The sequence below is a fragment of the Dreissena polymorpha genome, chromosome 3 (assembly GCF_020536995.1).
Source record: "Dreissena polymorpha isolate Duluth1 chromosome 3, UMN_Dpol_1.0, whole genome shotgun sequence".
Classification (NCBI taxonomy): Eukaryota; Metazoa; Mollusca; class Bivalvia; order Myida; family Dreissenidae; genus Dreissena; species Dreissena polymorpha.
Window position 1 is genome coordinate 24,474,274 of NC_068357.1, and position 12,274 is coordinate 24,486,547.

At 35.7% G+C, this 12,274-nt stretch overlaps 1 protein-coding gene and 2 long non-coding RNA genes across 6 annotated transcripts in view; 2 read left to right on the top strand and 1 right to left on the bottom strand.

Moving 5' to 3' along the window:
* Window positions 1-7,049, top strand: part of LOC127873318 (uncharacterized) — a 36,100-nt gene extending 29,051 nt beyond the window's left edge. The window contains exon 2 of the long non-coding RNA XR_008046107.1: window positions 6,535-7,049. This is a non-coding gene — a long non-coding RNA (uncharacterized LOC127873318). The remainder of the gene's footprint in view (window positions 1-6,534) is intronic.
* Window positions 241-7,049, top strand: LOC127873317 (NPC intracellular cholesterol transporter 2-like). Of its 4 annotated transcripts, none has more exons than XM_052417127.1 (4): window positions 241-264; window positions 2,890-2,999; window positions 3,762-3,937; window positions 4,529-7,049. In XM_052417127.1, exons 2-4 carry the CDS (start codon window positions 2,948-2,950, stop codon window positions 4,613-4,615), a joined length of 315 nt encoding a protein of 104 aa, XP_052273087.1. In that variant the 5' UTR covers window positions 241-264; window positions 2,890-2,947; the 3' UTR covers window positions 4,616-7,049. The 4 variants fall into 4 exon arrangements, with proteins under 4 accessions (XP_052273087.1, XP_052273086.1, XP_052273085.1 ...); XM_052417126.1 differs by lacking the exon at window positions 241-264 and adding an exon at window positions 271-440; XM_052417125.1 differs by lacking the exon at window positions 241-264 and adding an exon at window positions 271-436.
* On the bottom strand, window positions 3,759-4,635 carry LOC127873319 (uncharacterized). The gene is made up of 2 exons (XR_008046108.1): window positions 4,494-4,635; window positions 3,759-4,097 (listed from the first exon to the last, which is right to left on the bottom strand). It is a non-coding gene; the product is annotated as an uncharacterized LOC127873319 (long non-coding RNA).
* Window positions 7,050-12,274: the final 5,225 nt, after the last annotated feature.

Below are 12,274 nucleotides of genomic sequence, written 5' to 3' on the forward strand. Positions count from 1 at the left end.
TGGTTTTTAAGTCACGCAAGGTTTCGTGGCCTTATTAGTGGACTGGGTATCTCTGCTATCTCATGACTATACTGCAACAAGGGGAGGCTGGTCTGGAACTACGCTAGCCGAACATGGTATAATAACCATTTTTGCATGACGCGGCTCTTTGAATATCGTATTCTATGATACTTTTGCCTTTCGACAAAAACAGCCAGAGTTTCGTGTACACAAAAGTAGCTCGGTGTTTAAAAACTTTCTATGTACAGGTAGGGTCTACTTAAGGTAATCCGATAATAACATCAGTGAACTTTAAAGTGTACACAAGGAGTTGTGAAAACTTGTGGAACAAACGAGAAAACTTTGGAAATTTAAGCAAAAATGTCCACCTCACATGTTTTCTTTGGATTGATTTTTATATGTATAACCACATCTACTTTAGCTGTGTTCAAAGACTGTGAGTATGTATATATTGGGTTTTGTACAAGTTTACATGAACATGTTTAATGCAAATGACCGTGCAAGTCCTGTCTTGACAAACAACACTGCGACAGGGGCATATAGACAGCTTTTTTATCATCAGTCAACCGTTCATAAATTTAACTCTTTTTTACAACGAACGATTCTAGAAAAAAAGTTTTTGTCTCAACTGTCAAATCATGGATAAGTTCACGGTGGTTGAATGCGCTATTTATATCATCGACACGCTTTGGTGATTTCTTGATGACACTTCATGAATCGAACACAGGGTTCATCGTAAAAATAATTTTATGTAAGCAGTAAAGCCTAGTTTACCTACATTCAGCGAATAGTCTAGCGATATAATGTCCGCCTCACTTACAAAGACTTTGCAGACTCTACTATTCTGTACTGTAGTCCCCAAATGTTTAATTTTCACCGAGGATCGTTTGTTCATCTACATGTATATGTTATGATCATTTTAGTGTTTATCTTTAAATTTACGATACATTCCTTTTGTGGCTTTCTCAACGTTAGTTTTTAAACATTTTTAAAACTACACAATACAAACTTTATCCGACCGTACAAATTGACAAAGTCTTTTCATTTACGCCAGTCGTATCCATTACTGTAAAGCTGAATTTCATAATATTTAATCATCTTGTAGAATAAACACCCATGCAAAGTATTTAAAATATGCATACGATATCAATTATTATTATTATATGACTTTAATTAAAAAAAACACACTAGATATACGGATGCAGTTGTGATATTATGTAAAGCAATCGAACAGTATATCCTCGTTTTTGTGAAAGCCCAACTTCGGTGTTCAAACTCATAATGAGTTCGCGATTGCGTGTTTTTGTCCGTTGAATTGGTATATATATAATACATAGTGAAACGGAACGGACTTTGGTACGGCTTTTTATCCTCATTTCGTCATCATCAGCGTCGTAGTCGTCATTATCATTGTCGTCTCCTTCGTTAGCGTATTGTGTTCGCTACCAAAGCCTGATTGACGCCAGAGTGTATTCGTAGGGTAACGCACTTTTGTGTTGCACAAAACTTGGCCCGACATCAAAGAGCGGTGCAACAGGGTACAAATCTGTATTTTCAATAGCAGCGTACATACATATTATACGATTAGATTTTTAGGTTTGTTGATACAATAAATTTAAAACGAAATCGCTTAAGCGTCGAATCAATAACTTCTTAAAGTTAATGATTGTTGTATAATTTATTTGCGGTTATAAAGCAATTATAATGTTGGAACTTTTTGTACATGTTTTTATGTGGAGAAACGTTCACATATCTAATCAATTTTACAGTTTGAATTGTCTCAATGTTCCCTGAAGTTAAGCGGCATGCCTGTTGATCTAAAAAAAAATCCACAACCTCATGCAAAAATGTCTCACATATACAAGTATCATGATTTACCGAAATGTATGCTGTATTTAGATATAATTTTTTTTATGATATGTTTTAACAACGAGACAATGCCAATCCTTATTGTAGATTGTGCATAGGTTGACTCTTATGCATTTCTCAAAACTAGTCATAATTAATGTAAGAAATGACGAATACTCGTGTACGAGAACAACGTTAATAGACTTTGAACACGTATTAAAACACAGCTGTATTGATGTGTTGATATATACCGGGGTAAACCAATGATTTGCTCCGCAAGAATACTATCACACGCATGATCGGTGTCCGAATTGTGTTCATATTATTTGATTACTTAACGTAAACAACACATTCCTCGACTTTACGAGTATAAAAATAACATCTTTATCAATTAATTTCTTATTAACATTTCGCAAAGAAAATACGTTAAATTTAAATTGTTATAGATCGTATATGTGGAGTTTCTATGTAGCAACATACATTTTCAAATATTATTTGCGCAGTATAGGTGTGATTTTGTTTTTCTATATGTCGCTGTAAAACGATAATTTCCCTGTGCAAGCACAAAGCTTACGTAGTTGAAGTTTCTACTACGCTCCCATCAATGAATTAATCCTTTAATGAATGGTCGATTCTTTATAATATTCTTATTTCTTCCGGTTGGTTTCTCAAGACTGAAAGCAATATAATACCTTACTTTATTTGTAATTGTTTAAATCATTTACGGCTTTGACGTATCTTAACGCAGTATTTTGCAAACATCTTTTTCCCGCGACACAACGCTATAGTTGTTTTTGTTTTCGTCTAGTGTTATGTTATCTTAGGTTATTTTTCGTCTAGTGTTATGTTATCTTAGTTTATAAGACTCATTTCTTTTTTTAAGACAAAAGGTAAATATTTACAATCTGCTCACTTTAAACGGTAAATCTTTCTTTTCGCGTGAACCTATCGTATCTTATAAAACGATGTTAAGCAGATACAATTCATACTCAACATTCGATTTTTGTAAAACAAAATCATCACCATTTTCTTTCCATTCAGGTGGAAGTAAAGAGGCTACAGTCACTAAGGTGCTCTGTAATGGACAGGACTCGGGACCATGTCAGTTGAAAAGGGGACAGACGCTTCACTGGAGATAGATTTTACTTCAAGTAAGTTTCAATGAGTTTGTTTTGCTACCAGTTGAAATATTGAAAATTGTTCACAACAGTTAAACTATGCAAAACGTGGTCGAGCCGGCCTACAGTATACTTGTATATTACACCAATTACCGCAGTTGTTTAATAAAAGTATTCACCAGAACAAAGTGTCTTTGACGGAATCTCACACTGTCTCAATGCTTGATAAAAAGCATCGCATGTATCACATTTTGAAGACAGTATGCAACTACCTGCCGTTTTTTCCTAGGACGTTAACCCATTTATGCCTAGTGGACTCTCCCATCCTTCTCAATTGGATCAATTCATTTCCGAAATAAGGGATGTCTAGTATATTTATTTCTATATTTAGAATATTTCTTACAGAAATTCCTTTAAGCAAACAGCGCAGACCCTGATGAGACACTGCATAATGCGGCGTCTCATCAGGGTCTACGCTGTTTGCCAATGCATTCTTTCTAGACGCTAGGCATAAATGGTTCAAATAGTTTGCACTTTTCACTGTGCTTTTTTAAACCTTGTTTTCCAATTTAAAGTTAAGACATATGATGACTTAATCTATTAACAGACAATAACAATTTATCGAGAAAAAAATGAAGTTTATCCTACGAAAACTTGAACAAGTACTAATTGAACACCTATGGTTATGAATTTTTATTACATGTAGTTATGTTTAAAATCTTCAAATCATGTACATTTCACGTTTTGAAGGTTAAAAGTCGACTCGCGGCATATAAACTCTCAACATATTTGCAGAAACAAGCCAATCACAGCTATCCACCGTCGTTCACGGTGTTTTGAGTGGAGTTCCAGTTCCCTTTTCTATTCCTGATGCCAACGCTTGCAACGGCATTGTGGAGAAATGTCCCATCTCGCCTAATAACAACTACACCTTTAAGGCCAGCATGCCTGTAAAGAGTATCTATCCTTCGGTAAGAAACAAGCAGTCTTATTTTCTGTCTGTGTAAAGATACACGAACTAAAAAAGAATATATATGTATGTATAGTAAAAATAAAACGTACGTGGCCAGAACATTTGTCTGGTTCGGAGAGGAATCCGGTAAACAGAGGATCTTGTTGGGAGGGTTTCCACTGAAACGCAGTTTAAGGTTGCAAGTTAGCAAAATTTAATGAAATACTGGCTCGTAGAAAACAAGCTTATGAATAAAATAAGCACATAAAATTACCGTGTACATTAGAAATATATAGTTTATGCAAATTTAAGCAACATACTATACTACGTGTCATTTATGATGATCGACCCTGTCCAGACTTTATTTAAACAGATTGTTTTTATTGACCTACCGGTAATCATGATCTTCATAGTAAATGCTTTTCTCTTAGCGTCATTAACTATTAATTTCCCAGAAACATTTACGATTCATAATCATAAATCTGCCCAAACCAACAAACATCCTCTATTTTACCCTTCTAGTTTTCACTTAGAGTTGTTTTAGGATCTCTCTTATAATTTCTTTTAATACTAACCCTTAGTGTATGACATGTATCTGTTATATTTGCAGCTCCGGCTTGTAGTGCGATATGAGATCCAAGACCCATCTGGGACGGACGTCATCTGCATTGAGTTTCCGGCTGCAATCGTCAGCTAGTGATACCGCAGAAACGTTTGAAAAGTTGCTTGAATAGTTGCCACCATTTTTTAACACTGTAAAAAAGAAAAACAACAACACATCCGTATTGTATAATTAATCAATGAACCATTTAAGAGTATAGTTTCACCATTTAAATTGTATTATATTTATTATTATTATTAATTATTGTATTATATTTATTATATTGCTACCAGTGTTGTAAGAAGTCATATTTAGAAGATCATATACACATAGTGCAAATGCTAGTAACCCATCAAACATTTTCGATTATACCATATGAGATTGTCTAAGTACCTGCAAAACGCTAAGTATTGCTCTTGTATGTGTTTATTGATCCTTCACAGTGATTATAATGGATGTTTAACCCATTTATGCCTAGTGGACTCTCCCATCCTTCTAAATTGGATCAATTTATTTCCAAAATTAGGTATGTCTAGTATATTTATTTCTATATTTATAATATTTCATACAGAAATTCTTTTGAGCAAACAGCGCAGACCCTGATTAGACGCCGCATCATGCGGCGTCTCATCTGGGTCTACGCTGTTTGCCAAGGCCTTTTTCTAGACGCTAGGCATAAATGGGTTAAGTTGTAATGTATTGTATATCTCAGGTTGTTTGATCTGCTGTGTATTCCACTTTCCCTTAACGTTTCCTGTAGAGCTATATGGTGCATTATTATGCCAGCTTAGATGATTTGACAAGTATTTGAATACAGATTGGTAAGCTGTTGTCTTTTAAACTTTGAAAGCAGTCTGTTGCTGACCTAAAATCGGAATGTTTTGCATGAATACTTTATTACACGCGTGTGTTCTCTATGTTCTGATTGTTTTAAACAAATGAGCGTATTAAGGATAAAACCTTGTATTTCATTGTGCATGTATTTCATAATTCAATATATAGGTGATCCGGAAAACCTAGACTATATACAACCTTAAAGCGAGATTATACGAGCCCCGAGCCGATTGTGACAAAGATATTTCGTACATATTTTCCTACAATAACCGAAGCATTCGTCTTTTTATTTAGTGTTCTTGTGTAGTATGAATATATATTGTTGCAGGAAGTTTAAATGAACCGTTAAACTAAATTTAGATTCACATCGTACATGCATAATTTACATGCTGGCAAGTTCGACTGTACAGACATTTTCGGTTTCAGAATTTAATATCTGGCTTATTTCGCATTTTTCGGCATATGTTCTTCTTAACTTTTATTTCCCCTCTTCGAAGAAGATGAGGTATATTGTTTTGCACATGTCGGTCCGTATGTCCGTCCGTCCACCAGATAGTTTCCGGATGATAACTCAAGAACGCTTAGGCCTAGGATCATGAAACTTCATAGGTATATTGATCATGACTCGCAGATGAACCCTATTGATTTTGAGGTCACTAGATCAAAGGTCAAGGTCACGGTGACCCGAAATAGTAAAATGGTTTCCGGATGATAACTCAAGAACGCTTATGCCTAGGATCATGGCACTTCATAGGTACATTGATCATGACTCGCAGATGACCCCTATTGATTTTGAGGTCACCAGGTCAAAGGTCAAGGTCACGGTGACCCGAAATTGTAAAATGGTTTCCGGATGATAAATCAAGAACTCTTATGCCTAGGATCATGAAACTTCATAGGTACATAGATCATGACTCGCAGATGACCTCTATTGATTTTCAGGTCAAAGGTCAAGGTCACAGTGACCCGAAATAGTAAAATGGTTTCCGGATGATTACTCAAGAACGCTTATGCCTAGGATCATGAAACTTCATAGGTACATTGATCATGACTCGCAGATGACCCCTATTGATTTTCAGGTCACTAGGTCAAAGGTCAAGGTCACGGTGACTCAACTTAGAAAAATGGTTTCCGGATGATAACTCAAGAACGCTTATGCCTAGGATCATGAAACTTCATAGGTACATTGATCATGACTCGCAGATGACCCATATTGACTTTCAGGTCACTAGGTCAAAGGTCACGGTGACTTGACACAGTTAAATGGTTCAGGATGATAAATCAAGAAAACTTACGCCTAGGATCATGAAACTTTATAGGTATATTTATCATGACTCGCAGATGGCCCCTATTGATTTTCAGGTCACTAGGTCAAAGGTCAAGGTCACAGTGCCAAAAAACGTATTCACACAATTTCTGCCACTACAACTGACAGCCCATATGGGGGGCATGCATGTTTTTCAAACAGCCCTTGTTTTAATTTATATTGAAATATATGTTTAATAAGTTTTTTTTTACACATTTTATATAAATTATAAGCTATTTGACAAAATCGTATAATCTCGCTTTAAACTAAACTGATCATAACGCAGATGCTGGTTAATATTTGGGTTGTAGTATGTTTTGTGAATATTATATTGTAAAATATATATTTAGTTATTTATTTGATTAATAAATTGTTACTACACACATAAAATGTTTGAATATTCTTGTATTTGTCAATTACAAAAATGTACAACCAAAACAACTGATGTGTTTTAAATACATTTGCGGAACATAACTTCTGTTAAGTTGATCAACTAAATACAATGTAAAATAAGGAAATACTCACTTATTATTCATATGGAAAACCAAACGCCTGTTCCAAAGTCTTCGCATGTTGGTGAACATTAAGTATTTCTTTCCTGTTTGTTTCTCAAGTACGTTCTCGTTATGCTGTTGGATAAGAACACTTGCAATAAAGAGGATGTGTAATAAACATGACATGGTTTACTTATCTGATATCAGTTCACTTTGGAGGAAGTTTAACAACACGATACAAATTGTAACTGCAGTTAGATTGTACAAACGAATGTGTAGGGAACATCTACATGTAGCATTCAATATACCTGGAAGATAAATGTTGTGCATGGTGGGATTCAACTAGCCGTAGATGCCCCCCCCCCCCGCCCCTTTAGAATTGAGTAAATATTTTGCCTCTAATCGAATAAATTACGCCATGTCTAGACCCGTGAGGCACAGATTCAGAGACTCAGACAAAGATGCATTTCACAAGTTCAACTAATACTTATTATTTTAACAGAAGTGCTCAAGTTGAGCTTTTGTGATCACTCTGTGTCTGGCGTCCAGCAGCGTTCGTTGTTTAGCGTCAACATTTAGCTCTTTAACATTACAGAGGCCACGTTTTAAATCCAACGTTTACTGTGACAATGTCTAGGCCGAGTTCAAATCTGGGCCATGTGTCAAAAATCTAGGTCACCTGGGTAAATCTTAGCGAAAATACATCAGCCATTCGGCTCAATCTTGATGAAACTGGATAAGAATGTTATCTAGACCATGATCAAATCTTGGTCACATGTGTTAAAGTAAGGTCACCATTAAAAAGCCATATTACAAGTATAGAAGAAACGTTGGCGACTCTGTCGAGTGGGGTCTACGAAATGTGGTGTGCCTAAAACTCACGCGAGCGCTAGAGACCATAATGCCCTTCTTAATTGTTTTAAATACTGTACTGTAAATAAAATCCCTCACTTCTTGCCCTTGAACTTCTCGTTATAGCTTATATTTGGTCGCCATAAGCAATCCGTAGCCATGGATCTGGGACATGTTCGAAGCTGATCCCAATTAAATCAGTAATTGCGTAAAGCATAACGCCGGTGAAGTATCGTCGTAGCCCCATTACGTTCGTGAGGTGTATACTTCATTAATAGTCTAACCGTTAATCCTGGCAATTTCTATTAACATTTAACAAATCTATGGCTCACTACGCATTCGATGCAAATTACCTGGTACAAAGTTTTTCCTTTACAAATCCCTACATCGTTAAGACATATTGTAATATATCGTTGAAATGATTCCTCGTTCTTAATGGCCATCTGCATTAGCGGCGAGTATACGTTTGTTTTCAATCAATGTTTCTTAGTGACTTATGAGAAATACATTAAATTTTGGATATAATTTTCTCGACGAAGGCACTAACGATACACAGCGAATATCACATACCTTCCCTTTAACCTCAGTTACAAATAGAGACCGATCACCGTCCAACAGCGGACGACTTTATTTTTACGCTCACCGGGCTTGCGCCCGACCGATGATCGAACGGACACCGGGTCATTTTGTAGCATCGGGCGGCGTCCGGATTAATTTTAACTCTTAAATTTTGCCCGACGTCGGGCCCGGGAAGGAATCGAGTTGAGATCGAACAAGAAATATCTTTAAAAAAGATATACGGCGTTGATTGTGGTCGATGTTTATGAACGATCAAAAGTTATCTCTATGAGATAAAAAGTAGCGGATGCCATTTTATCTGCGCAGTTCTTAGCTACATCATAAGCAAATCAATTACGGGATGTTGCGCCAGATTTCGTGGCTTATTTTGCTTTATGTGATATTATTACTCAGATATCTATATTTTCAGAATAGAAAAACACAAGAAACATGAAAATAAACGAGTGCATATAGGTCAGCCGGCTCGAATTTTATTTAATTGCATAATTATAGTATAGTAAATTATTGTGCTCATGCTTAATAAACTGGTCTAAATGGATAAATATTTCTAATTAATTTTATCAAAATTGGTCCTTATCATGCTAATGTTGAAACCATATTAAAAATCGATGATTGACATACCACAATAATATCGCCGAATATCTTTATTTAGTATCTTTCTGATCAAAACAGACTTCAAGTGCACAAAGTTTACGAGACGGCGTTTATATAAAGATTTCTGCAACTGACCGCAAACTGACCTTGATACCTTGCGGATTGGAATGCAATGCATTACAGTCACTACGTTATTGTCAGTAAGACCGGTGTAACACAATGATCGCAACCCCTTCTGCGAACTCCGGTGATGAACTGTATATAAACTCTGATTTTCACAAATGGCCGCGAATTGACCCGAAACCTCGCGGGTTGAAATGCAATGCAAGTAAGTACTAAATATGGCAACATAGCCTTTAGTATAAACGCTTTTGCGCTGGTAATTCTCTGAAAATAAAAGGTGAACGCACAAACTGTATTTATGTCGAAAATTGATTGTAAAACTGTTCTATCTATTGAGCCTTTTCATTAGAGATAAAATTGTTTCATGCAGTAAAACAGTGTTACAAAGACGCGGATATGTTTCCAATGTTCTGGTGTTATACTCAAATCAGCCAATGGAATAAATGAAGTGTATTCATTCGTACCTAGCCGCGGGAAATTTTATTTGAGTATTATTGGACACTTACAAAGGTCAAGTCAGGGTGAAAAGCTGGCTTAATACAGCTTACGCCGAAAAAAGATCAGTCGATCAACGCCCAGTTTAATATCGCCCGACATCGGATTCATTCATCGAGTGTAACACGAACAACTGAAAGATTCAAGGCCAAACATTCAGTAAAAATATATTTTATCTTATACCATGCACGTGCATAGAGCCTTTTACAGTTTCGATCATCATTTCGATTTTTATAATCAGAAATAAGCTGTTTAAAATACCTTCTACAGTGGGTAGAAACCTGATGAATAAATACATAACTGACTACCGGTAGTAATGTATATACATGACCTATATTTGTACTAGAACAACATTTTGGACAATTAAACAACTACATGTACAAATGTATATCAATTTTATCATTTAAATTGTACAGCGTAATATGTATGCTAATTAATGACAAATTGTTCAATGTGAAATGCGGCCACTTTTCTATACCAATATTTATACAGAAGCATTTACCGACGTACATCAATGGCTTTCTTTATGTCAATGGGTTAAAATGCTATATTTAAAAATAAACAACTAAACGATAAACAGTTCATTTAAGAAAATATTAAATGTATTAAGTTTGCATTCTGTACGGTGAAATGTGTAAGGCGTTCATTCTTTTGGCGTTCGTATTGGCGTTCGCCAATTAACATTGACTGAAACCGCATACATGACGGCACTTTAAGGAAGGACGTCTGAAATACTTAAGTAGATGCATGTAATACATGCGTCATGACGTGTTAAATATAATACATCAAAGATTCCGGCAAGTCTCGCAATATTTCCAGTTAAAAACTTAATAATGTTAATTAAAACAAACAAACCCTGATGACTTCTTGACAAACAGTAATCGCTTTCAAATTAATACGTTAATAGATAAAATAACGTAACTGTTCAAAGATTTGCGCGAGTGTTGTCACTATAAATATTTTTTACCATACTCGTCTATAAATAGTGCACATATTAGTGCAGACTGGAGTCGGCACCCAAGCCCAGGTTTTAAGTTTTTTTTCCACGGCCGACATATAATTAATCTGAATAATGGTCGCTAGGAACATGTGCCAAATCTTTCGAGCAGTCTATTATACCCGCACCCCAGCACACAAACGGTTAAAGACACGACCCCATATAAATTATATCACTGTGTAATGGCAGCCCAGTGTGGTCTCAGTTCAGCAGCCCTTCTTAGAGGAGATCAAATCAAGTGTCCAGAGGATATATTTCAGTAAACCTTACAAGTCAACAGTGACAAAAGATTATTATTTGAAGATAACATATTGAATGGTGGACCAAAACACTTGAGTGGAGAATTGGATTGAGGGACCAGCCATTCCTTTAACTGGGCTATAACTATTCAATCGAACACAGCAACGTCTTAATTGGTATTTAAATATTTAAAAAAAATACGGTCCGTTTAGGACCAGTCACACAACAGTGTATCTGTTTAAAGCCACTATCTGCATCGTTGTTCCCTAATATACGATTCAGATTTGTCACGCCGTTTTTTTCTAATCGTGCGGTACCTAAATAACACACGTACGTTCCTTGACTTGAGTACTTGAGCTTTGTCATGCGCTTAGTAGCCTGACCATCGTACCACATTTGACTGGCTTTCGGCGTGTACAGTAATTGTTATTTAAAACCGAGAACCAATCAAAGAACGGTTACATTTGGGGGAAGAATTAAACCATAGACCACTTTTGTCAAAATTAGAATGTCCTAGTCATTTTTGTTGAAGTTTATTTCAAGTTGAAATGTGTTTACTGACTTATAAAAGTTATTTAAAACACATCTTACTTACGTGAAAACTATATAAAACTAAATAATTACTAAGTCAAATACGAAAACGTTGATGTAAAAGTTTTTTTTTAATAAGGTCGGTGATAATTATTGAATGTGAATGACGATGCATTATGTGAGGACTCGGCGTCTGTCCAGGTACTCCTTCCAAATTTGTTTACGAAAGTTTGGTATAATAGCTGCTGTTTCCATCTATTTTATTTATTACTGAAGTTTTAATCTCTGGCATGGACTTGTGCCTAAAAACTGGAGTACCTGGAGAAATATATGATGCTTAATGCAATTTAATCATATTCCGTTTGTAACATATTGTTTGTTTGATAAATTACATTTCAATCGTATTTTTAACTGCTGGGCCAGAAAATCAGAAATGTTGTTCTGGAGTATTTCGTTTTTGGGACGCGCGATGTGTACATCTCATCATGAAGAGTGGTGACCTGGATATGGCAACTGCTTGCTTTCAGAAAGAAAAGGAAGACGTATAGAAGAGGACACGAGAGTTCGACACCCACTTGCATTAGAATTATAAGCTGCGTCTAGAGAGTATGCTTGAGTTTTATAACTATGGTTTATAACTATAACGTTCACGGAGTATGATAATAGTTTTCTATATATGATTTATTTGACGAACTTATAGTTATGAATTA

Coding starts and splice junctions, on each gene's coding strand:
- LOC127873317 (XM_052417127.1), top strand. CDS start 2,948: ATGTCAGTTGAAAAGGGGACAGACGCTTCACTGGAGATAGATTTTACT. Junction 3,000..3,761: donor GGAGATAGATTTTACTTCAA/GTAAGTTTCAAT, acceptor ACATATTTGCAG/AAACAAGCCAATCACAGCTA. Junction 3,938..4,528: donor TAAAGAGTATCTATCCTTCG/GTAAGAAACAAG, acceptor TTATATTTGCAG/CTCCGGCTTGTAGTGCGATA.